At 45.9% G+C, this 26,294-nt stretch overlaps 1 protein-coding gene across 1 annotated transcript; it reads left to right on the forward strand.

Moving 5' to 3' along the window:
• The first annotated feature begins 928 nt into the window (after window positions 1-928).
• LOC133133707 (protein yippee-like 2) lies at window positions 929-17,831 on the forward strand. Its single transcript, XM_061249865.1, has 5 exons — window positions 929-1,073; window positions 9,982-10,212; window positions 14,276-14,319; window positions 16,069-16,177; window positions 17,704-17,831. Exons 2-5 carry the CDS (start codon window positions 10,105-10,107, stop codon window positions 17,791-17,793), a joined length of 351 nt encoding a protein of 116 aa, XP_061105849.1. The 5' UTR covers window positions 929-1,073; window positions 9,982-10,104; the 3' UTR covers window positions 17,794-17,831.
• Window positions 17,832-26,294: the final 8,463 nt, after the last annotated feature.

Raw genomic sequence — 26,294 nt, forward strand, 5'->3', positions numbered from 1 at the left:
ACATTGGAAACTTTAAAGAGGCGTATTTACCTGTCAAAGCTGCCGTGTAAATAACCAAGAGACTTTGGATACAATGAATCTTCAGAATAGACACTAGATGGCAATGTTTGCATCTCAGACTCACTGGTTCCAGCGCAACCAGTGTTTGCGCGCAAATACGCCGTACGTAATACATAGCTATATAAACCATTGACCTCCTTGGCATAACACCGGTCAGCGTAAACAATTGGCTAATGATAATTCATTTTCTATCTGACTGGGTTATAAGTAAAAATAAATACTTGTTTCTCAGCTGAATAACTTGGCAGTGATTGTGTATGCCAAGGTGGCAGTGGTTCTTGTTTTTTTCTACATTTAAATGAGTGATTTAACTGTGGTCAAAGTTACTGTGGTCAAAAATTCATCAGGCTGTCACGTTTGCTATGTATACTTACTGCATTAGAGATGGTGAGTTGTATAGTTAATGAAATTAATGCACTTTCGTCATTTTGTTCCATGCAACTTAGATTCTGCTAGCAGTCTGTGCTATAAGCATGCATGAGCGGCTCTGTACCACACCAACTGCACCCTGTGTGCGTGCCTTTAAACCACAGCTCACAGCCCACTGCTTTTGCCAGATACTTAGAATCCAAGAAATTAAAATAAATAAACGTGCAAAATGCGTGCATCTCTTTCTTGGGGTCGCGGCAGAGCCACCTCGGTCCGCTGGCAGCTGCTTATGGTTCCCAGCGTTTTGCACCGCAGCTGCCTGCTTGATGATTACAGTGCAAACGAACATTGGCTGGCTGTATCTACCCGCAGCCAATGAGCGGAGTGTTGCTATGCTGAGTTGTTCTATTGGTTGGCGGATGCAGCTGTCAATTTGTCCAGGAGAAGAGGTACAGTCAGTGCGCAACTGAGCAATTATAACAACTCAGTTTGTGCATTGCATTCGAAAACAGTGCGTCTGGTCTGAGCAAGAGAAATTGAGAGAGAGTAAACTTGAACGAGATGCGAATGTTTTGCGTTCTGTAGCGGTGTCGTTTCCAGAAGAGCAGGGGGAGTACGGCCAGTGCATATTTTTCCATTCAAAGGTAAATAATGCACAATTCCTGCGCTTTATCTGACTAATGTTAGCCATGTCTTTGATTGCGACATTTGAACAAAAGTTTCGTAAGGTGTTTATTATGTCAGTATATGTATATACTGGTGAGGTAGATTAAAGGATGATGATGTTTTGGCGTTTGACGACGATTATGGAAGGCGGCTGGCATATTGTTTTTGGAAGGGGCATAGGATGGCGAGGTCTGCAGTGCTACAGTACGGGCGACGCTGGCTTCTGTTACATGGTGTTTCTAAAGTTACCAGTGGCGTATGCTGCACCAGCCGTGTTTGTGTACAAAAACAAGCGCTGCTGCGGTGAACGTGCGTTGATGAACTTCCATTGAATTAACGAGACAATTTACAGTATGATCACGATAGTCTGAACCATGATATAAGTGCTCACATCAAGGTGAAATTGATTGGCCCTAGCAATGTTATTTAACGCACTGGCGTCTGGATGCTATAGGTTTACCTGCATACTTGCCTCACATAGCCTACTAGTGACAACCGTAGTTTAAGTACAGTGAATTTACTGTGTATTCATATTTCATAACATTGTTAGTTCATGATTCACTGTCTCCTCCGACACGCATCGTATTTTTTTCAGATAACCTTTTTTGTTTTGTTTTTGACTGTTTCATTTGTCCTTGATGTGGCAATTCTATGCATCTTTGTATACAAAGCCGAACATTCGTTCGCAGAACATTCCTTGGCTCGGTTTGGCCTGGTTTTGCCTCCTGCCACGTACAAACACGCACTGCCGAACTAAAGAAATTATGTCCTCAAAGAGCTCGACGAACGCGCAACAACAACAACAACAAAACGATTCTCGACGCTTCTCGCTAGCTATTCTGTTTGAGTGCATTGTTGTTGAACGCGGGGAAAATGAATTAGCATTCTGTATGTCTGAAGTCAGCGTTTTACATAGATAGTGTTTAGCTTGGGTCATCTGAACACATTATGCATTTGTATGATTTTCCTCGATTGATCACAATGCGCCTGCGGGCCACCGCAGGGTGATTCACCAGCGATCAGCTTTAGTGCCGTTGACAGGTGGCAGATGGCTTTTTATGAAGTGCGTTGCCTATAGGATTTTACCGTCATTTTTGGTTCGTAGATGGAAAATCGCACCATACGGTGATTTTGTGTGGTTTTCATGGTGCCATTTTAGACCGTTTCTGTTGTCCAGAACGTCTGCTACTTTTTTGACTGCCTGGAATGGACTTTCCAGATGATTCAGATGCAGATTTTGCAAAGCAGATTTTACCCCTGCATCTTGACTAGAACTGTACATTCCACCTCTGTTTTCATCCATGGAAATCGGTGCAGTAGATAAATTTAGAAGAAAAGTGATATGTCAGGAGAGTGTGAATGCTCCCCCTCTCTCTATTTCGCACACACACACACACACACACACACACACAAACACACACACACACACACACACACACAGGGTTGTGTGCACTTTAGATGTAGAGAAGGGTGAATAATTATAAAGGCACGGCATCTTTGTGTCTTGCTGACTAGGCAATGACATAAGTGACACAGTGCTCTAAATGAGTTCTCAGCAACTCTGCCTTGCTTATGTATAGAATTCACCCCTATGTGCATAGAAAGCCCTTTGTCACCCGTGAAAGCTGAGTTCTCCTGAGTACCCAAGGCTGGGAAAGAAAGGTGGGCTTTTTCAAAGACAGTGCCCACTGTACACACCCTATACTTTCTCTTCCGTCTCTCAAGGAAGCAAGAAAACCGTGGGCCTGTACTGTCATGACGTCGTTCAAACCACAAACCACAAAAACATGGGTCCAATGGAAATATAGTTGAAATTGAACTAATATATGGATTGGGTGCTGAAAAATCTCCTTTCTTCCTGGGAAAGCCTATTATAGCGACAGGTTTTCTGACTGTAATTGCCATTATTGTAGGTTCTATATATAAAGTATGTAGCTTTCCATGTCATTAAACTGTGCAATGGATCTTAAACCCAATAGCCTGCCTGGTTCTGGGGTAGGTTTCTAGGGAAGAGTTAAGGCTTCCTTGCCCCCAGACTCTCCCGTTCCTCCATATGACCGCCTGCGCCCCCTGCAGTCTGGGCAGCCCTACTGCCTGTCCCTGTCTGTGGCCTGGATGGAAGTGCCAGTGGTGCTAAGGCAGCCATCTGTGCAGCCTGGTCCTTGATACTCTGCCCTACATACAGAGCAGGCTGATAGCATGCATACTACAGCCGTCTCTGACCTGGTTCACATACACACATGCACGCACATGCAGACACATACAAACACACATATACACACATACGTAAAACACACATGCCCACAGAAACACATACACGTATACACCCACACACATATACGCACACAACATGCACAGGCATGCATACACACTCACCCATACACACAAACACACACACACACACACACAGTGTCTGGCATTCCTGACTCTTCAGCCTTTAGCATTCCTTGCACATGCTTGTCTAGTCCTCTGAAGTGCTGATATATATTATCGGTGCTTTCGCCGTCTGCTGCTTGGCTAACCTAGAGAGCTAGGAAAACACAGTGTACTAGAGAGAGAAACACAGCAGCAGGGAGATACGGGCAGCGCAGAGGCTGCTATACAGTGTATAATTAGAGAATCAATCTGTAGTGATTCTGTCCAGGCAAATGAAAGCATGTCGTTGTTTTTTCCTTAAGCATTCCTTCAGCTCTCGTCCATGTGAAAGTTAGCATTGAAGTGTGTTTGCTAAGGCAGATTCTTGTCATAGTTTTTGCTTTTTTTCAATATTTCTGTTAAGTTTTCCTTGTGATACCAAAAATTAGAAACCGCCAGGCCATAAAACTGCAATGATTGGCCAATGCAGTATAAAGGACAGCCCAGTATACTGTAATTACACTTAGGTACTTAGGCCTGGTTTATAAGACAAAACAATGCATGTAAATGATTACAATACTATAACACATCGCCACAGTAAGAACTGCATAATGCCCATTCTTACACGAGAAAGAAGGAAGGCTCTCTCTGCATTTTCTGCCAAAGCTTGATTCAGCATTGTGGTGTATTTATATAGATCAGTTTATTTTCAGTAACCGGTCAGTGTAATGAGTATCAGGTCACACACAAGGGCACACAGTTCACCCTCTCTGATGTGATCTCCGTTGTTACCATAGTATGTCGTTCCTTGTTCTGAAACAAAGGTTGTTTGGCAACAGTCGCGTTTATTCTGGCCTGCCAGCGTCTGCTACTGTTTAACATTGGGAGGGTTTCAGAGAGCATTCCTCCAGTGGCTTTTACTTCAGCCAATCACACCTGCCGTAGATGGGGTGATCATTTCATTATTCAAACTATCAGGAAGTTAGGCTTTTTTCACACCCCAGGAAGAAACGCCTCGAAACATTTAGCTTTCTACCTCTTAAGTTTGCATCTAAATGAGCATATTTAAAGTGCGCACACAAGGCGGATTCAGTCCAGCAGAGAGTTGTCATCACCCGCAGTTGCGCCGTCAGATTGGTGATAATTAGTACACATTGGCCACTGTGTTCTCTTCTTCTTTTGTTTCTTATACTCTGAGGCTTATCTAAGGAAGAAAAAGGCTGTTGTATTAACCGGCGCTCTTGAAGTAGCTTATTGTCATTACTCAGCAGGCTGGCACCCAGGCCTGTGTGGTGGCACCCTGGGTTTAATCACATTTGGGTGGGAGGCGTGTGTGTGTGGCTGTGTGTATGTGTGTGTGTGAGTGTGTGTGTATGTGTGTATGTGTGCATGTGTGTGTGGCTGTGTGTGTGTGTGTGTGTGTGTATATGTGTGTGAGTGTGTGTGTGAGAGTGTGTGCGTTTATGTGTGTGTGTGTGTGCGTGTGTATATGTGTGTGTGTGTGTGAGTGTGTGTGTGTATATGTGTGTGAGTGTGTGTGTTTGTGTGTATATGTGTGTGAGTGTGTGTGTGTGAGTGTGAGTGTGTGTGTGTGTGAGTGTGTGTGTGTATATGTGTGTGAGTGTGTGTGTGAGAGTGTGTGCGTTTATGTGTGTGTGTGTGCGTGTGTATGTGTGTGTGTGTGTGTGAGTGTTTGTGTGTATATGTGTGTGAGTGTGTGTTTGTGTGTGTATGTGTGTGAGTGTGTGTGTGTGTGTGTGTGAGCGAGGCCCCAGGTGCTGCTGATAGGCTGATGGCGGATGGCGGGCGCTGCAGCTGTTGCCCTCACTGTCACACAATGGCCCTAGCTGAATGGCGACTGTGGCGCCACCGGCCTCGCCATTGTCTGCGCGAGCTTTTCATTTCTCCCTCTTCGAGCGCGCTCGGGTCGCCCCGTCCTCCAGAGGTGAGTTTTCGGAAGGGCGACAACCAGTAAGGCCGGGACTTTCAGGCGCTCCGCGCTGAAACGCTACGGTTAGAAATCCGTCCGCCTTCGCGCGTGTTCGCAGAGGCGCGGGAGTCGGGTTTCAGCTTGGTTTCAAAATACACTATCGGGTCACTCGGGGAATCTGATGATTGAATTGAAGTAAATGTGCAAATCGATTGCCTTGCCTTGTCTACCACACAAAACTGCACTGCACTGCTGCTCCATACGCATGCCCATCCAATGTGATGTTTTAGTATACATTAACCTGCTGAGAGAAAGCAGCACTTTGGGGTCAGACTGTGACCCCTCACACCCCCACTGCCAAAAAAGTTGGTCTGAAGAAGAGTTTTAATGTTGTAATGAGCCATAAAATTTTTTTAAGTTACTGTTAGCTTGACAAGTTTCTTTCCACATTGGCAGATGTTGAATCGAATCATCTCATTGACAATATTTCTGTCTTATTTGGCAAAAAAAGTTATTGAAATAAGTCTAAATACAAGACTAAAATGTTTGCTGCGATTGACTTATTGTTTGGTTTTTGAGTGCCCTGATATCGCGTAGCCTGACTGATGTGTTACCTCTGCCCTTTTGAGTGGCGTGGGTCAGGTGGGGATCGTTTTTCCGCCGGTCTCGGGAGTTTTGACGGTGGGCGCTTGATCCCGGCTTTCCCGCCGGAGTCCCGCTCCCTGATTAAAATTCCGCCGGCGCATTGTTCCGTTCGCGGCGTCTTTAAGGGGCGCGGAGCCAGGGCGGCTGTCGGGCCGGGCTGCCTGACGGACGGGCCGGTGCGATGCGGGCATTATCGTGTGGAAGCAGGTGTGCTGGCCGCCATCGATCCACGCTCCGCAAATAGACGGCGCAGAAACCTGACGCCGTCGAGGGACCGCCCCCCAGACAGACTTAGCCTCCGCGTGCTTACAGGTTTTTCCATTTGGAAGATTGCACAATGGAGACCCACCTTTACCTTCCACCCCCCGAAAATGCCTGTGGCTCTGCCCAACGGTCCAGAGCGTTGTCGTGGTGTAGGCTACGTCTTTGTTTCGGCTACTTTCTGAATACAAAAAAAGCGTTTAACTGTGAAAGGCGAAGTCACCTGCCGCTGCAGTTTTAGGCGTGTCGGCCCGCTCTCGGCTACAATAGAGGAAATGTTGTGTCGCTTGCAGGTTTGATACTTAACACGGGCGATAAAATGACCAGCCTGCTTTAAGACGTGTGACGAACAGGATCTCCTCTGGCCCGAGAGGAATTATTTATGTGTGGAGCGATATTATGACTTCGGATCGGCGGGTGTGAGTGAGCAGCAGAATGTCAAAGACCGCAGTCTTCGCTGCTGAAATAGGATTAAGCTGAGCAGACCGAAGATTTGAATAGGTCCTTTAACTCTGTCCTGAGATGGAGCCAGGCCTGCAAGCCCAGAGGTTGGGCATGTGTTTCTGGTTGCGTCCCACATCTGAAACCGACCGCAGGGCGAGCTGTTTGATCCGCTCCCTGAATACGGTTCCCTCAGCTGGGCACGGTCTGTCATTTTCTGTGCTGTGGGCTCTCCTTCCTGACTCCTCCCAGTCAACTGGGGCCCTTAAAACACGCTCTCTCTTTCAGGGCCTGGGCAAACAGCAAGTGTGGGTGTGTGTGTGTGCGCCTGTTTGTGTGTGTGCGTGCGTGTGTGTATTATGTTGGCTAGATTAATGGCAGAGCAGGAAACTTAATTTCTGTGTCTACTCAAGGCTAAGGTACCGTGTGTGTCTGTGTGTGCATGCGTGTGTGCGTGCATGTGTATGTGTGTGTTTTGTAGGCTTGATAAATAATTGAGCAGGAAACTTCATTTCGGTGTCTACACATGGCTGGGGTGCCTTTGTGTGTATATGTGTGTGTGAGCGTGTGTGTGTGTGTGTCTGTGTGTGTTTAGGGCCTGACTGCAGTCTGTCAGTCAGTGCTCTCTTTGTGCTGGAGCCCCACGCACTGGCAGGCTCCCAGCAGGGTGAACAGAAGGCGTCTCTCATAGCACACAGCTAGCGGCTAGCACCGCTAGCCTTCCCTCAGCCAGCACAGGGCCGCACACTGCCCAGCCGCTAACGCAGAGACTCCTGGGCCGTTAGCACTCTGTCGCCTGTGTCGCTCACCCCTGCACACAGTGTGTCTATGAAGCTGCAAATCGCAGCTCCTGCCTGCCTGAGTGCGGTTTCCATACTGGTCAGGAAGTTGTGGTAAATGGCACACAGATGTGAAAGAGCACTTAGCAGCCAGCCAGAGAGAACTCTGAGGTTAAAAGGTGTGTGAACTGTCTGTGTGTGCTGTCCAGTGGGAGAGGGTAAAGGTTGTGGGAGACATGGGTCAAATATATTTGTGCACCAGGCGAGATCAGTCGAGCGCAGAAAAGTATTTGGATCCAAAACAATGACGTATTTGACCAGGTCTGTGTTTGTGGTGCTGTAGCAGGGAGCTACTCTGAGGTAGACAGCATGTGTGTTGCTGGTGTGTAAGGTGCTCTACGAGGCAGAGGTTAACGGGGATGTGAACTGTCCTTGTGTACAGTGTGCACCCGACAGCGGGAGAGAGCCCTGCTGAAAAGAATGGCTCACGCTAGGTTGACCACTGGTAGCTGGTTGACCAGTTCAGACCAGTTCCCAGATTGTTGACTAGCTACCAGAATGGTTTAGCTGGTTGACCTGGTTGACCAGCTCATACCCAGCTAGACCAGCTGATGACCACCTTGACCAGCTCAATTTTCAAGCTGGTCAAGCTGCCACAGCTGGATTTTACAGCAGGGTTTATAAGACTATATGAATAAAGTTTTATTTAAATGTATTCCTCCTCCCCACACACCACTGCAGCCCTCACCTGCATGCTGCAGTGTGTGATTTGTAGACGATGTTAATAAAGTTGCATGTATATGGTTGGTGCAGGTGTGTGCCATTTGTTTATATGAAGTTGTTGTTGTTGCCGTCTATGATGAAATCTGCAAGCATAGCAGTATACCGGAAATGCCATTCAGCGGGACTTTACCTCACTATATATGTATACTATGTATAATACTATGTATTTGTATGGTTGTCGTGTGTGCGTGTTTTGTAGGCGATGTTAATAAAGTTGTATTTGTATGGTTGTCGTGTGTGCGTGTTTTGTAGGCGATGTTCATGAAGTTGTATTTGTTGGTTGTTGTGTGTGCGTGTTTTGTAGGTGATGTTAATAAAGTTGTATTTGTCTGGTTGCCGTGTGTGTGTTTTGTAGACGATGTTAATAAAGTTGTATTTGTATGGTTGTCGTGTGTGCGTGTTTTGTAGGCGATGTTCATGAAGTTGTATTTGTCTGGTTGCCTCAGGTGTGTTTTGTAGGCGATGTTAATAAAGTTGTATTTGTATGGTTGTCGCGTGTGTTTTGTAGACGATGTTAATAAAGTTGTATTTGTATGGTTGTCGTGTGTGCGTGTTTCGTAGGCAATGTTAATAAAGTTGTATTTGTCTGGTTGCCGCAGGTGTGTGTTTTGTAGGCGATGTTAATAAAGTTGTATTTGTATGGTTGTCGCGTGTGTTTCGTAGGCGATGTTCATGAAGTTGTATTTGTCAGGTTGCCGCAGGTGTGTGTTTTGTAGGCGATGTTAATAAAGTTGTATTTGTATGGTTGTCGCGTGTGTTTCGTAGGCGATGTTAATAAAGTTGTATTTGTCTGGTTGCCGCAGGTGTGTGTTTTGTAGGCGATGTTAATAAAGTTGTATTTGTATGGTTGTCGCGTGTGTTTTGTAGGCGATGTTAATAAAGTTGTATTTGTCTGGTTGCCGCAGGTGTGTGTTTTGTAGGCGATGTTAATAAAGTTGTATTTGTATGGTTGTCGCGTGTGTTTCGTAGGCGATGTTAATAAAGTTGTATTTGTATGATTGTCGTGTGTGCGTGTTTTGTAGGCGATGTTAATAAAGTTGTATTTGTATGGTTGTCGTGTGTGTGTGTTTTGTAGGCGATGTTAATAAAGTTGTATTTGTATGGTTGTCGTGTGTGCGTGTTTTGTAGGCGATGTTAATAAAGTTGTATTTGTATGGTTGTCGTGTGTGCGTGTTTTGTAGGCGATGTTAATAAAGTTGTATTTGTATGGTTGTCGTGTGTGTGTGTTTTGTAGGCGATGTTAATAAAGTTGTATTTGTCTGGTTGCCGCAGGTGTGTGTTTTGTAGGCGATGTTAATAAAGTTGTATTTGTATGGTTGTCGTGTGTGCGTGTTTTGTAGACGATGTTAATAAAGTTGTATTTGCCTGGTTGCCGCAGGTGTGTGTTTTGTAGGTGATGTTAATAAAGTTGTATTTGTATGGTTGTCGCGTGTGTTTCGTAGGCGATGTTAATAAAGTTGTATTTGTATGGTTGTCGTGTGTGCGTGTTCTGTAGGCGATGTTAATAAAGTTGTATTTGTATGGTTGTCGTGTGTGTGTGTTTTGTAGGCGATGTTAATAAAGTTGTATTTGTATGGTTGTCGTGTGTGCGTGTTTTGTAGGCGATGTTAATAAAGTTGTATTTGTATGGTTGTCGTGTGTGCGTGTTTTGTAGGCGATGTTAATAAAGTTGTATTTGTCTGGTTGCCGCAGGTGTGTGCCTCCCCCCCACGCCCCACCACGGCCCTCACCTGCGTGCTGCGGTGCTTCCCCTGCGAGCCGTCCTGGGCCGGCAGCCCGTTCCTGCACCGCCCCCCCACCCCGCCCGTGGTCAGGATGACGCGCTCCAAGACCTTCCAGGCCTACCTGCCCAGCTGCCACCGCACCTACAGCTGCATCCACTGCCGCGCCCACCTGGCCAATCACGACGAGCTCATCTCCAAGGTGGGCGGGTCCTCGGGGCACTGCCGGGCGACCGCAGTGAAAGGGCACAGCCAGACCTATTTATTTATTTTATTTACTAACCTTTATTTAGCGGCACGGATGGTGCAGTGGGTAGCACTGCCGCCTCACAGCAAGGAGGTCCTGGGTTCGAATCCCTGTCGGCCGAGGCCTCTCTGTGTGGAGTTTGCATGTTCTCCTGCCTGCGTGGGTTTCCTCTGGGTACTCCGGTTTCCTCCCACAGTCCAAAGACATGCAGGTTAGGCTGATTGGAGAGTGTAAATTGCCCATAGGTATGAGTGTGTGAGTGAATGGTGTGTGTGCCCTGCGATGGACTGGCGACCTGTCCAGGGTGTATTCCTGCCTTTCGCCCAGTGTATGCTGGGATAGGCTCCAGCCCCCTGCAACCCTGTTCAGGATAAGCGGGTTAGGATAATGAATGAATGAATGAAAGAACCTTTATTTAGCCAGAAGTCCAATCAAGTTTAAAAAGGGTAATAAACTGATTCACAACATTAGATAATGTGATTCACACTTAGTGCACAAAAAGGCAACATCTGTGATTTCATCACAGAAAACAGTTGCATACCTCATTTCTTATGCTAGGAAAGATAGGTTTAAAATCATCCAATGAAATTAACTGGTCCAAATTTAGACTGGCCAACCCTGCTCTTGGAGATCTACTGTACTGTAGGTTTTCACACCAACCCTAGCAAAGCACACCTCATTCAACAGCTTGAGATCTCCTCAAGCTGCTAATTAGTAGAATTATGTATGATGAAATTAAAACCTACAGGACGGTAGATCTCCAGGGACAGGGTTGGGCAGGCCTGTGTTGAAGGAATAAGCAGAGTATTGGTTGTATGTGTAACAGGTTGTGTTCTGGGGGGTGTTTCACATATCAGGGTTAGTGAGTTACCTGAATAACTGCACTCAGTAAAACCCGGAACCCTCCCAAAATGTGGAACATGGACTGAAGTGAAAAGAGCTGCTCTGGGTTTTACTCAGTAATCCTGCTTTGTGAAACAGGGCCCTAGTGTACTGTAGTGCACCTGGTGAAGGCAGTTGTGTGGAAAAGCCGGTTGTGAAGTGCAGTCATCGTGGATTGGAGTCATTGGTGTCCTCCTTTAAATCCTGCCTGCCAGCCCAGCTGTCGCGCTCTGTTTGTTTGCGTGCGACCTCGCCAATGTTTGCAGGCTCATCCGCGGATGCGTGTTAATGCGTCAGCCACCCAGCCGCCCCCATAAAAAATCAATGGGTAAATTAGCCAGGCTCTCCTGTGTGTCTAAAATGGCAGCATGTAGTGTGTGTGTGTGTGTGTGTGTGTGTGTATGTGTGTGTGTGTGTGTATGTGCATGTGTGTGTGTGTGTGTATGACTCTGGCTTATCCTCACTCGCTGTGTTGTTAGGGGAAAGATGGCACTGGCCAGACCACTGTGTGTATGTGTGTGAGTGTGAGTGAGAGTGAGACAGTGATTGATTGAGTGATTGAGTGAGTGAGTGTGTGATTGAGTGAGAGTGATTGATTGAGTGAGTGAGTGATTGAGTGAGTGAGTGTGAGATTGAGTGAGAGTGAGAGAGTGAGTGATTGATTGAGTGAGTGAGAGATTGAGTGAGTGAGTGTGTGATTGAGTGAGCGTTAGAGAATGATTGAGTGAGTGATTGAGTGATTGAGTGAGAGTGAGAGAGAGTGATTGATTGAGTGAGTGAGTGAGAGATTGAGTGAGTGAGTGAATGAGTGAGAGATTGAGTGAGAGATTGAGTGAGTGATTGTGTGAGTGAATGAGTGAGAGATTGAGTGAGTGAGTGAATGAGTGAGTGAGTGAGAGATTGAGTGAGAGATTGAGTTATTGATTGAGTGAGTGAGTGAGTGAGAGATTGAGTGAGTGAGTGAGTGATTGAGTGATTGAGTGAGTGAGTGAGTGAGAGATTGAGTGAGTGAGTGAGAGATTGATTGAGTGAGTGAGAGATTGAGTGAGTGAGTGAGGTAGTGAGTGAGAATGTGGGTCAGCCCGTGTCTGACGGTGTGTGGTGGGGTGTAGCCTCCCTCTCCTCTGTCTCTTTAACACAGGGGGTCTCCGTGCATGCGACACGCTGTCCCCTAAATTATCACCGCACTGCACCTCACACAGGTCACCAGAGAAAGACCCGGAATCATATTCCAGCGCAGTGTCTCGTAAAAGTGTCATTGTCAAGATGTAGGTCACCAGTCACTGACACAGAGACCCACGACCAATCAGAGGTCCATTACCGGCTTTCAGTGCAGCCCCCCCGTTCACCCTTCACAGAATCTTCCATTTATTCTGTTTAAGCCCTAACGTGCTTTGCTAAAAATACTTGATTGACCGCCCTCGCTAACCAAGGGTTTTCCAGGGATGCAGGCTGGGATTGCATACGAACATCTGACTCTCTGAAATAAAGAGGCGGATGATTGCAAGTCTGAAAAAAAGAGAAGGGGAAAAAAAGGCGATTGGGGTGTGTCCAGCCAGCTAGCCCCCTCACATTACGCTAATGGTGCCCAGGCAGACTGTAATAGAAGAGGATGAAAGTTCCTGTGTGAAATCGCCAAATATAGAAAAATCTATCAAAGCGTCCGATGTGCACCATGCCTGGAGCTTCCTGTAGACCTGGGGGATGAAGGGGGGGTTGGAGTTTTCTTTCAGCTTTGGGTCCTAATCCCTGTCATTATCACAAATTGAGGTTTTTTTGTCATTGCTTATTTGTTGGCTCACCCCAAGGGAAGAGAAACCCAGTTTCCCTCTCACAGCCTGCGTTTCTTTGTGCGGTTTGTTCAGGCTGTGCTGTAATTTACTCCGCAATGTCAAAGACATCTGCAGCTTCCTCCACCCCAGGCCCACTCTCACACAGCCCGTTTAACAGCCAGCCAATCAGCGGAGCCCGCAGAACGTGAGCCGTCAGCCAACCACACGCTGAGCCTGCCGTGCCCACACGCCCCCGAGGAAGGAACTCCGTTTCCCAGCATGCCACCATCATGCCCGCCCGGCCAATAACACACCTCGCCCCAGGGCCTCCTGGGCACAGCCCGCACGACTGGGTCCACATTCAGAAAGATGTTTTTTTAATCTGCTGCAGGTCCTGTGCAACAAGGGATAATAAATAGCTATTGCATCTGTCGTTCCGGCATGTTCCGCTGAGTGGATTCTTCTCATAGATCGACATTCTATCTGCCTGACTTCAACCATTTAAACCTAAGTGGAAAATTGCATTTTGGGATATCAGAAGGGCCGGTGCAAGTGTAACCTTGAAAACAAATCAGATGGCCATGTGACCCTTGGTTGTCCGTTGGTTCTAGATGATGAACATGAGATGAGTGCAAAATGATGTGGTGCAGCTCCACACAGAGGCGCTGAAAGGGTTAACAGCTCTTTTCACAGAAGGCAAACGATCAATCTGTTAAGTATTTTGAGTGCAACCTTCGTTCAACAAATAAATGAAAACCCGATAGTTTGGATGGATGAAGTCTAACCTCTCTCGAGTACTTTAGGTCTCTTTGATCTGAGGGCCGCCTGTTTTCAGGATTGCATTAAATTTTTATTTTTTATTTTAAGATGATTATATATGGTCATTCATAAGCTAATTAAAAAGTTGCAACATTAATTCTTTTATGTAAAATGAGAGCATTTTGACCATAGAACATTTATATTTTAAACAGAAAATACAATGAATATAGCATAGTTTATACTTATTTAGAGTAAATATAATATAATATAAATATAGCTAAATGGTCTTGTAAGGAGAAATCCTTTCTTTCAAAAACACATGCAGATTATTTGAAGTGCATGGATTTGAAGAGAATACATCCAAGTTCTATAAATGGTGAAGCTTAGAGGCCAGATGTTGAAAACTGAGAAGCTAGACCATCATCCACTCAAAACACTGAACAAATTATGGTTTAAATTAATCAGACATGTTTTAGAGAAGAACAGAAAATGATCTTCTGTTGAATAGTTGGGCCTGATGGACAGCCTTCAGCTCCCAGGCCATCATCCTACTTGGACTGCATTCTTTTGAAGTATGTCTCATGTTCTTCTCTCCTCTCTTCCAGTCTTTTCAAGGGAGCCAAGGCAGAGCGTACCTCTTCAACTCCGTGTAAGTACCTGAGTACACACTAAAAAGACCGAACGCATTACTGTCTGAAAGAGCGGCTTCACAGACACGAGTCTGCTTGGACCGAAGACCTAAAGTAGGTGTTATTACGATGAAAGGGAAAGTCTGGAACATCCATAACCCAGCGGAATATAACATTATATACACTGGATTCATTATGTAATCATACATAATTAAATACATTATACAAATGGAGAAAGCCCCGTTAATGGTCTGTTTTTGTGTTGCTCCCCGCTCGGTATTAAGAGGACAGATAAATACTGCGCTGCAGTTTGATGTTAATTGACTCCAGTTATATACGTGATCCATCCAGCTTGATGGAGTTGGAAATGTATCTTTGGCAGTCTTTCAAAAATGGGCCCGGTTACGTAATGCTACCTTCTTTTTGTCCAAGGAGATGATGGCAAGGGTCAGGAATCTTTCCAGATTACGAAAGGATGAGAGGTCAAAGTGATAATTCACCCAAAACCGTGTAATCACTTCTTTTGCCCTTCAGTGTGATGTACTAAATATCCAACAAAAAGTTATCTGTTAATTCCTCCCAGTAAATTCTAACCAAGTTCATTGGTTTATTTGAAAGTTGAACATAAATTTGGATGATATTTTAATAGTACCTTGAAAATGTATTGTGCTGAAAACAATGATAACTATCCATTGATAGGTTCATTTAAACAGCAAATCCACTAAAAGATCTTTGTTGGATGTGTAGTGCTGTACATCATGTTGAATTGCAGTGGCAACTGCCACTGTAAGACCCCAGGTAGCCAGGACCGAGCTGAAACCTTTGGGAAGAGGCTGTACCCATAAGGCCCGGTTTTTTTTCACTAAAGCTTTCTTGGTGATAAATAATTCAGACGGGCTCTGTTCGCTGCAGAGAGAGGCCCTGGTGGTTTCACCACATTCAGGCTGATAAAGATAGCGGGAGCCTTGCATCCACAGGCACAGAGATGCACTGCAGTGTGCAGTAAATCTTCCACCGCCGTTACTGCTGTGTGTGCCGGGGCGGACCGTCTGCTAAACTGCAGCAAGGAGGGAGTGCAGCTCGCGTCTGTGCCCATGACCGTTTCTCTCTCTCTCTCCCTCTCTCTCTCTCTCTCCCTCTCTCTCAATTCAGTTTAATTCAATACAAACGGAGCTTTATTGGCATGACAAATAACATTGTGCTGCCAAAGCATAGTAACGTTTTACAAACAGAAAAAAAACAACAACAACATTAACTAAGAGCAGTATACAATGAGGTCCGTAAGTATTTGGACAGTGGTACAATTTATATTATTTTGGCTCTGTACTCTAGCACATTAGATGGGGATTGAAACATTGAATATGAGGTTAAAGTGTAGACTGTCACTTTTCATCGGAGGTTACTTACATCTATATCGTCCATCCTTGATTTTCATTGGCACAACTATGATCGTCATGTTGAAAAACACCAATAACAAACTCCAATAGCAATCAAAAGCCTAGAAACAAGACAAGATACTGAAAGCTTTCTTATACCTGAACTAAGGAAGCGATTTAATAAACCTGACTAATGAGAAACAGTTGAGAAGAATGGGGGGACTATAGGGATATGGTCACCTGATATGGATGTAAATACCCTCAGATGAAAGGTGACAGTCTGCACTTTGCCAATAATGGAATATATAGTGAATGTTGATAATAATTATGTATAATCATGTGTATAAATGATATATAATCATCTCTCTCTCTCTCTCTCTCTCTCTCTCTCAGGGTGAACGTGGGATGCGGTCCAGCTGAAGAAAGGGTTCTGTTGACGGGGCTGCACGCCGTCGCCGACATCTACTGTGAAAACTGTAAAACCACGCTGGGGTGGAAATACGTGAGTGCGCGCGAGATGTCCGCCGGGTAGAGCTGCACTTCCTGAACGGCCACCAATGCACCGCAGTGCTGTGCAGGAACTCACTAATGAAGTTATCGCACTACGCCTGCGCTCCTCCCGGCTTTAATAAGCGGTCTAAGCAGAGGTCAGCGGCAGTCATGAGATCCCCACCGACATGCCACAAGCGGCAGGCAGGCGGCCTCATGACATCGCCAGCTGAGCGAGGGGGATATTAATATCTTGGACGGGGCCGTTTTTGGGTCATTGTCATGGAGCCAAGTGTGCTGACCCAGTGCACTTATCAGCTGGAAATGCTAAGAGTAACAACATCAGTTCACGCCGCAAACTGTTTGAAAAACAAGTCAGGAGGGGATTAAGAGTGTACAGTAAATAAAATGGCAGCCGTTAGCGTTAACTGAAACGCGGCGGGAGTTGTGTTTCCGTTAACCCCCAGGCGTCCCTCCCAGTTAGCGGGGATTTAGAGTGAGCTGGGGAATAAGAGGGCCCCTTCTCAGCTAATACAAAATGTTCTCAGAATGTTACTGGAATGTTGTGTCAATGTCAGCGACTTTGTGAGAGTGTTTTGTGTTAGCTGGGTTCTAGTCTTTGTGCTTTCTCTACTTCATGGCTATCCAACCCTGTTCCTGGAGATCTACTGTCCTGTAGGTTTTCACTGCAACCCTAACAAAGCTCACCTCATTCAATAGCTAGAGACCTCATTGAGCTGCTAATTAGCAGAGACGGGTGTGCCAAATTAGGGTTGAAATTAAAACCTACAGGACGTTAGATCTCCAGGAACAGGGTTTAGCAGCCCTGCTTAAGATTATAATGTGAGTTTCCAGGGTTGGTGTGTACATTGGAGCCCTGTAGGTTTTCACTCCAAGCCTGACAACGCACCCCTCATTCAATGGCTAGAGATATTACTGAACTGTTAATTAGTAGAATCAGGCATACCAAATTATGGCTGATATGACAACCTACAGGATGGTAGAGCTCCAGGAACAGCCCTGCTTAAGATTATAATGTGAGCTTCCAGGGTTGGTGTACGTAGGAGCCCTTTGTTGAGTGGTATATTTTGAGGATTGCACGCTCATCTCATCAAAATCTTTGTGTCGTGCCCTTTTCTGCCAATATGTTCTGGAAGTTCTAGCTCCAGGTGAGCTACCATCCTGTAGGCTTTCACTCCAACCATAACAAAGCACACCTCATTCAACAGCTAGAGCAGGGCTGCCTAACCCTGTTCCTGGAGATCTACAGTCCTGTAGGTTTTCACTCCAACCATAACATAGCACACATCATTCAGCAGCTAGAGCAGGGCTGCCCAACCCTGTTCCTGGAGATCTATTGTCCTTTTGTCCGGTTTTCACTCCAACCCTTGCAAAGCACACCTCATTCAACAGCTAGAGATCTTGTTGAGCTGCTAATTAGTAGAATCAGGCATATGAAAAGCTTCAAGGCAGTAGTACTGCTGTGGAAGAAAGTTTTTTTATTTGGTGGTGTAGACGGTTTCTCTCTCTCTTGCACAGGAGCACGCCTTTGAGAGCAGCCAGAAGTACAAGGAGGGGAAGTTCATCATCGAGCTGGCCCACATGATCAAGGACAACGGCTGGGACTGAGCAAAGGATGCCTGGACAGGGGTGCGAGGAGGAGGAGGGGGTGGGTGGGGCAGTGCCGCCCGGGGCGGGGGGGATTAGGGTGGGGTGGGGCGGGGCTGGGGTAGGGAGGGGCGGGGCGGGGCGGGGCGTCGGCCGTGTGGCTGCGTGTGCAAGCTTTGGTTTGGTAATTCCTCCCAATTCCGACCCCCTCTCTCCCTCCCTCCCCCGACCCCTGCAGCTCCAGGGGTGGAGCGGCTGAGGGGCACGCCCCCATGGGAGGCCTGTGCCAGGCGTGGGGTGGCGCTGGATGCCCGCCCCCTACTCCTCTGGGCTGCGTGTGCGTGCGTGTGTGTGTGTGTGTGTGAGTCGCTGCAGTCTGGTGATTTGGGCCTCCCCTCCCCTTGCTTGGATGCACTCCCAGTGGCTCCCGCGGTGTGATCCACTCCAGAGTTTACAGGTAGCCAGGTCCACGGACGTCCCGCATTGGGCATAGACAGACACGAGGTAATGAAATAGCATGTTTCTGCTTGATCAGCACATACAGTAACTGTTCCAGTTCAAGACTATTTCATGACATCCAAAATGGATCAAAACTGTTCAAACTGTTCCTCGGGAAAAAAAAAAAGAACTCTTGTGGTTTTTTTTGGTTTTTATTTATTCGCGCATGTGTTAAATTATTGGTGTATTTATGTATTTATTTGTGGTCATGCCGGGACGGTTCCTCGTGTTGAGCAGTAGCAGTGGTTCCATTGTCAACACTTCTAACGGTCACAACCGCAGTGCGTCGACAGGTGTCCTTCATTGGTCTTTGCCTTTAAAATGTCGCTCTGGAGATCCTCAGAATGTGCGCAGTTCATACCGACACCTGAACCAATGGCTGGAGAGTGAGGCTTCACCAACTGCCAAAATGGGCGGAGCAAACGGCCTGTTGTCAAGGATTTGCTGCTTTTTAACCAATCACACTTTTATTGTCTGGGAGTCTGTCTTTCGATTGGTCGACGCGAGTCGATTGACAGCCCATTGTGTGGCTTGTGAAGCCTTGTTCTGCCATCACTAATTACTGAGCTGCAGGAGGGCGGAACAAAGCCCTTTTCAACATGGATGCCAGGAAAGAAAGGCACAAGCCTCCTGCACCCCACCACCACCACTCCCTGCACCACAATACCACCACCCCGCAGTCAGCCAGCTCCCCACATCACAGTAGAGTTACCGCTATAAGCTTCTACGGCAGGGATCATCAAATCACGGTCCTCGACGGCCGAGGACTGCTGGTTTTCCACCCTCCCTTTACCTGGGAGTCAGGCGTGAAGACAGTCTGGCCAATCAGTAGCACTAATTGTGCAGTTATTTACCCAGGAGAAAAGAAAGCCAGGGCTGGATTTGATTTGGATGCGAGGGCCACATTTGATGATCGCTGCTGGACAGCATACAACCTTTCGGGAGACAGACAGACGGACGGACGGACGGAGACCCAGGTGGAGGTACAGACGCACCTGAGGCTGTTACTAAAGAGGCGAGGGTCTTGTCAGAGGTGCTTTCATGGTCGGGGAGGTGTGGCGTTTACTGAACTCCACCGCTCCACTGCCTCCTCCCTCGTTATAATTACACTACAATATAATTACAATTACACTTCAGTAATCGCAGTACGGTCGGCTATTTTGGAAACAGAATCCACGGGTAGCCAGGTTAAAAAATAAACACCCACTCACAGGCACTACCAAAGAACCCACCCACAGTAAGCTGACCAATCAGAAATACCTGGGGTAATTTTTGCTTGGGCACAAAGTGTTCTGAAATAGAAGGTTCTGGATTGGCTGAAAGCCGTCTTCGAGCGTAGTCCCTTCTCTGTGACATCATGCATTGTTTGCTTTTGTAAATGACTGATGATAAATATGTATATTCACCACGGACATTACGAGCATTATATTATGTAAGACGAAAATGTAAATAGTCACATTCAATGTTTGTTTATTTATTTATTATAACTATAGTATATTATGCTGTGCTTTCTGTCTTGAGCCCCTTCCAGGGACAGTTATATTTGCTACTTTTTTACTCTTTAAAAATGTTTCAATTTTAGTGTCTTTTGTAAGGGAAGGAGAGATGATTACAATATATTGCAACTTTATCAATAAAATTACTCATGTTATCAAGCCCTATCAAAGTCCCAAAGATTGCTTTCTGTGTGTCTTCAGATGCTCTCCATCATAAACAAAGTCTCAGATCCAGACCTTGGTCGTACTATTATTTAATATGATATTTCATGCTTTTCAGATTGTGGTAACATTTCAAAACGCCCATTCAAATCCTTGAAAATGTTCTAGAGAAGATGAACGAAATGCGTGTTTACAGGAAACTGGGCTATTCATGAAAAGAGGGAATTTAAAAAAAAAAAAACTTGTCTGTAATCTGCAGGAATCTTACTGGTATCTAAAGGATTAAAGTATTTGGTATGATTATTTGACCCAGGTCTGGTGGTAACGGAGCGGTTGTGCTGGATCAGGGCTTTCACAGGCTGAGCGAACGGCGGGCTGGCCTGTGCACCATGGGAGAGTGCCCTTCCACGTGTCCCGGCTTCCCATTGGACGCCATGGGGCGGAGAATGCCCCTGATTGTAGCAGCAGATGGTGGGCAGGGTTTCCTCACCAGGTTTCCTGGTTGGCACCACTCTGGCCGGTACTCCCTTTTGTGCAGAAAAGCCCAGCACAGCACAAATCAGTCCTGGGTGCATTGCCTCACTGTTGTTTAAAAAAAAAAAGAACAATACGTCAGTTGCTAAAGGCCTGTTTATTTTTAGCTGTATCACTCAGCTCCCAAGTTTGCCGCACTCCTATGGAGTCCTCAGTCGACCCTGCCGGCTGCTTTCTTTTCTTACTGCGACTCCATCTGACCTCCGCGCACACAAGACCAGCTCACACACAGCCCTGTTGGATATTATCCTCTTGCATGGGTCTTGGAGGCAACTTCCTAAATACTACACTAATTCTAAGCTGGTGTTCTAGCACTCATTGCTGTTAACCCTTTGAGGAATATGTGTGGTCATTCCAAGATGTATTCAAGAATTCAATTTCATTCAAATTGGTGACATCATAAAGGATTATCTAAATTGACTATTACAGAATAGAACACTGTGAATTGGAAGTAGAACTCTAAAAAAAAACCGAATCTGTATTTGAATACATCAGCATTAGAATGTTCAGTTAAGAACATTCCAATCACACATTTGTGATGTCACACATTAAGGGGTTAAAGTTTTCCCTCCTATAACAGCCCATTGAAAGCATTCCCACAGCAGTCATGGAAGAATAAAAGCAATGTTCTGTCACTGCCTGCCACCGGGGACAAGCACGGCTTGGAAAATTTAAGCTGTACAAGAAATGGATACAACGTAGGTGTTTATTTAATTGCATGAACCGTTGCTGGGACAACCGAAAAAAAAAGGGGGGACCGGCAGATTAAGTTTGTTGTTGTTTTAGTAGACTCAGGGGAGATCTTTTCTTATCCCTTCCTGGCTACATCAGCTTCTCAGACAAATTGTTTTTTTTCACTTTTAAAGTGAAACAAAGGGCAGGAACATCAGAGGAACAGTGTTTCATCAGCAGGGAGGCCGAGAAGGCTTTTACTCGTCTGCAGATACAAGCACACAAAGGTAAACTAATCATCAAAGCCTGCAGTGTGCAAAAATCAAAGCCTGCAGTCTTTAAGCACACAGTAGGAGTGATGATCTAGGAACGGGACCAGAACAGAAATATTTCCCCATAAAAGACTTGGGCCATGTCCGAAACTCAATAGTAGGCAAGAGCGCAGAACCTTGGCCCAGCTGGTTGTGTTTGGCAGATACTGGGAGACTTCCTCAGTGACTAGGTAACCAGCAGATCGAGAATTACTACACATTATCCAACTCATATTTGTAGGGGAGGTAACAGTATATATAGGTATATATAGGTATATACAGTATCAGTTAGTTAGACCCCATGCTCTCCCCAAGTCAATCCCACCTGCTATGTTTCAATACTGGTCATCACTGGTGTGCTAACCACACCTTTAATTACGTGACTGTAACCAGTACACGAATTAAAATGAGCTTTTCACCAATTGATTCGTTTTGGCTTTGTGATCCACCCCTCCTTTACAAACTCTCCTTGATGTTGTGCTCACTCTGCACTAGCGATCACCTTTCCCTGGCCAATGTGCATGAGTATTTCAGTCAGTCAGTGAGTCAGTGAGTCAGGTAGTCATTCAGTTAGTGAGTCAGTGAATCAGTCAGTCAGTGACTGAGTCAGTCAGTCTGTGTCAGTCAGTGCATCAGTCAGTCAGTCAGTGATTCAGTGAGTCAGTGAGTCAGTAAGTTAGTCAGTCAGTAGGTGCGTCAATTAGTCAGAGAGTCAGTCAGTGAATGAGTCGGTGAGTTGGTGAGTCAATCAGTGAGTTGGTGAGTAGGTCAGTCAGTCATTAAGTGAGTGAGTCAGTCAGTCAGTGAGTCATTAAGTGAGTCAGTCATTCACGACTACTGTCTGTTCTGGCTCCACGGTGGTGGAACAAACTCCCTGTTGAGGTCAGAACTGTAGAATCTCTTGCCACCTTCAAGCGCAAACTGAAGACGCACCTCTTCAAGCAGCACCTCTCCCCATCCCTCCCTACCCTTTTGCTTTGTTGTTTGTTTATTTGTTTGTTTAAAAAGTAATAATAATAATTCAAATAGGCCCTGGTCCTTATCGTTGTTGTACAGGTAGCAGATGAAATTGTACTTCCCACTAGGGTCTTTCAGCGCACTTATCCCTAGTTATGGGTATGTACTTTGTTGTACATCGCTCTGGATAAGAGCGTCTGCCAAATGCCATTAATGTAATGTAATGTAATGTAATGTAATGTGAGATAGTCAGTGAGTCATTAAATGAGTCAGTCATTCGGTGAGTCGGTCAGTCAGTGAGTGAGTAAAACAGTCAGTCAGTCTGACAGAGCCCAGCAGCCTGTAAGTTCTCTCAGAGCAGCAGACTCGGCCTGGCATTTCCTCTCTCTCAGCCCCTGCCATGTTTTCTCTGGCCTGTGAAAAAGTGAACACGTGTTGGAATGCGTTAGTCTTGAATCACCGGATCAGAAAACCATGGCAGACTGTTTAGTCTGTGGGCTATAAGGGTGTGGTGGGTGTTTTTGGAATAGGGGGCAGGGGTATTAAAAGACATGGGACCAAGTTTTTTGGGAGAACAGACCTACTTTGTTCTCGCAAAGGGTTTGCTGGAAAATTAATTTAGAGGGCAGGTCTCTTTATAACCTAGACCCCTTTCATTTGCCAGTTGTCCTCCTTCCTCAGTTTTATGAGGTCTATACATATGAATGCATGGCCTCATAGAAGTCTGTGTGTCATTGTGAGAGAGTGAGTGTGTGTGTCTGTGTGAGAAAGTGCATGTGTGTGTTTGTGTGTGTGTCTGTGTGCGAGTGCATGTGTGTGTCTGTGTGAGATAGTGCATGTGTGTGTCTGTGTGAGAGAGCGCGTGTGTGTGTCTGTGTGAGAAAGTGCACGTGTGTGTTTGTGTGTGTGTGTCTGTGTGAGAGAGAAACAGCATGTGTGTATGTGTGTGAGAGTGTGTATGTGTGTCTGTGTGAGAAAGTGTGTGTATGTCAGAGTGCATGTGTGTGTGTGTCTGTGTGTGTAAGAGTAAATGTGCGTGTGTGTGTATGTGTGAGTTTGTGTTTGTAAGAATGCATGTGTGTGTGTGTGAATGTGGTGTGTGTGTGTGTGTGTGTGTGTGAATGTGGTGTGTGTGTGTGTGTGTGTGTGTGTGTGTGTATGTGTGTGAATGTGGTGTGTGTGTGTGTGAATGTGGTGTGTGTGTGTGTGTGTGTGTGTGTGTGTGTGTGAATGTGGTGTGTGTGTGTGTGTGTGTGTGTGAATGTGGTGTGTGTGTGTGTGTGTGTGTCCCTCTACCCAGCCAAACTCACAGCGTCTATAAATACCCAAGCTCAGCCACCCTTCCTCCAGCTCGGAGCTCAGCACAGCACTGCAGTGTGCAGTCTATCACCAGCGCCTGCAATCAGCCAGGCTGAGGGCCCATTTCATTACACTGAGTATTTACCTACACAGCAGCCAGGTCAGCTTACAGTTCAGCACAGTTTATATGCCGCACACAGCACATAACTATATATAGTATATAACAACCACTTGTGTACAAGGATAATGTATACTGAACTAAAAACAGAAATGTGTATGTACATTCTCTCTCTCTCATACACACACACAAATAATTTTTATAGCACGGTATAAACAATATTATTATTACATGTATACAATCGGTTATTCATCAGGGAAGTTCAGATTAAGTGCTCCAAGATAAGATTGTGAAAGTAGTTCCCCAACGGTCAAACCTGCAGCTGTTAGATTGCAGGTCTGTTTCCATAACCGCCACATATACGGGAGCTGCCACTGTCCAAACGTAAGTTAATCATTAACAAGCCATTTCTCCTGCTTGGATGCAGTTTCATGCCTTGGCACAAACATTTGCTGGACAATAATATGAGTAAAAAATATGGGAGAATTTCTGAGTATTTTCTGCATGCATGTAATGTATGCATACACTCAGTGAGCACTTTATTAGGTTTTTTTTGTGACCTTTTTAGACTTATTAAGTCTTCTGCTGCTTAGATGTTTGACACATTGTGTGTTCAGAGATGCTCTTCTGCATATCACTTTTGTAATGCGTGATTGTTTGCGTTTTTGTCACCTTCCTGTCAGCTTTGACTAGTTTGGCCACTCACCCCTGACCTCTCTCATTAACACGGCATTTCTGCCTGCAGAACTGCTGCTCACTGGATGTTTTTTGTTTTTCGCACCATTCTCTGCAAACTCAAGAGACTAGTCCCAGGAGATCAGCAGTTTCTGAGATACTCAAATCACCCTGTCTGGCATCAACAATCATTCCACGGTCAAAGTCACTTAGATCACATTTCTTCCCCATTCTGACATTTGGTCTGAAAAACATCTGAACCTCTTCACCACATCTGCATGCGTTTATGCATTTAGCTGCTGCCACATGATTGGTTGATTAAATATTTGCATTAGCAAGCTGGTGTACAGGTCTACCTAATAAAGCGCTCAGTTAGTGCACATAGTATGTGCATCCATACATACAAGAAAAAAAGTAAAAAGAAAGAACGCACAACATCCCTCTGGATTAAAGGGATATTTGTAATCTCTACATTGGTTTCAGATTATGCAGCTTGATTTAATCACAGCTCCAATCTGGATCTGTGTGTGAGTGTGCATGCATTGCATATGTGTGCGTGTGTGTGTGCGTGCGTGTGTGTGCATGTGTGCATGTGAGTGTGCGTGTGTGTGTGTGTGTGCGTGCATTTGCGTGTGTGTATGTTCGTGTGTCTGTGTGTGTGCGTGCGTGTGTGCATGTGTGCATGTGCATGCGTGTGTGTGTGTGTGTGTGCGTGTGCGTGTGTGTGTGCATGTGCGTGTGTGCATGTGTGTGTGTGTGTGTGCGCGTGCATTTGCGTGTGTGTATGTTCGTGTGTATGTTCGTGTGTCTGTGTGTGTATGTGTGTGTGTGCATGTGTGCATGTGTGTGTGTGTGTGTGTGTGCGTGTGTGCATGTGTGTGTGTGTGTGCATGCATGCGCATATGTGCATGTGTGCGGAGCAGGATTATTCTGGTCGTACTCACACACACAGCGGTGGAGGTGGCCTGACCCCTCTGGCAGTGGAAGCAGAGGAACATCTGCACACTGAGAGACCTTGACATGCTCTGCCACGGGCAGTAAACAATGACATTGGAGCACAAAGGCCTGTATGGCACTGTATGTTTCTAAACTACCTGTAACCACAGTAACTGTGTTCAGCAACTGACTTAAAATTTTACGACCAGTTTTTGACTGTTCGGTGTGCTGGAGACTCCGTGGTTTATAATGCGCTACACAGAGATGAAACTGGAATGAACAGCACTGAGGAGTCTCTCTGTCTGGTGCCTAAACCTATGGGCAGAAGCCGGGGCTCTGTGGTTCACACAGACCAGGGAAAGGCGGACATTTTGTGCTTTGGAGTGGCGACCACTGGGTACAAACCCTGCTCCAGCTGAACCACTAGCCTGGCCTGGCAGGCAGGTACTACAGGAGAGGGGAACCCCAATAACTGGAACATTTTTACACGGTACACATGGTATCTGTTTATGCTTGGAGGTTGTATTCAGGACATCTGAGAAGGAGTAGCCCACCTCATTTAATAGCTCTTGTTTATTTTTAGCGACAGTTAAACTGCCGCTTATTAGCATACTTTACATTTTACAGGCCTTAACAAGGCGCAGCTGGTATGCTATCTGCTCATCTGACATCCCATACCTAGTCTTTGTCTGCAGGCGACTGAAGGCGCCGCCACCATTGCGGCTCGAGACGCTTTGGATTTATCTTTGTGTTTGCTCTGTAATGGCCGCCGCTGGGTTTCCAGTTACCCACCTAAGCTGAGTTGGCTGTAGCTCTGGCAGTTTTTTATTTTGCAAAGAGATCCCCTCCACAGGATATAAACAT

The sequence above is a fragment of the Conger conger genome, chromosome 7 (genome assembly GCF_963514075.1).
Source record: "Conger conger chromosome 7, fConCon1.1, whole genome shotgun sequence".
NCBI lineage: Eukaryota > Metazoa > Chordata > Actinopteri > Anguilliformes > Congridae > Conger > Conger conger.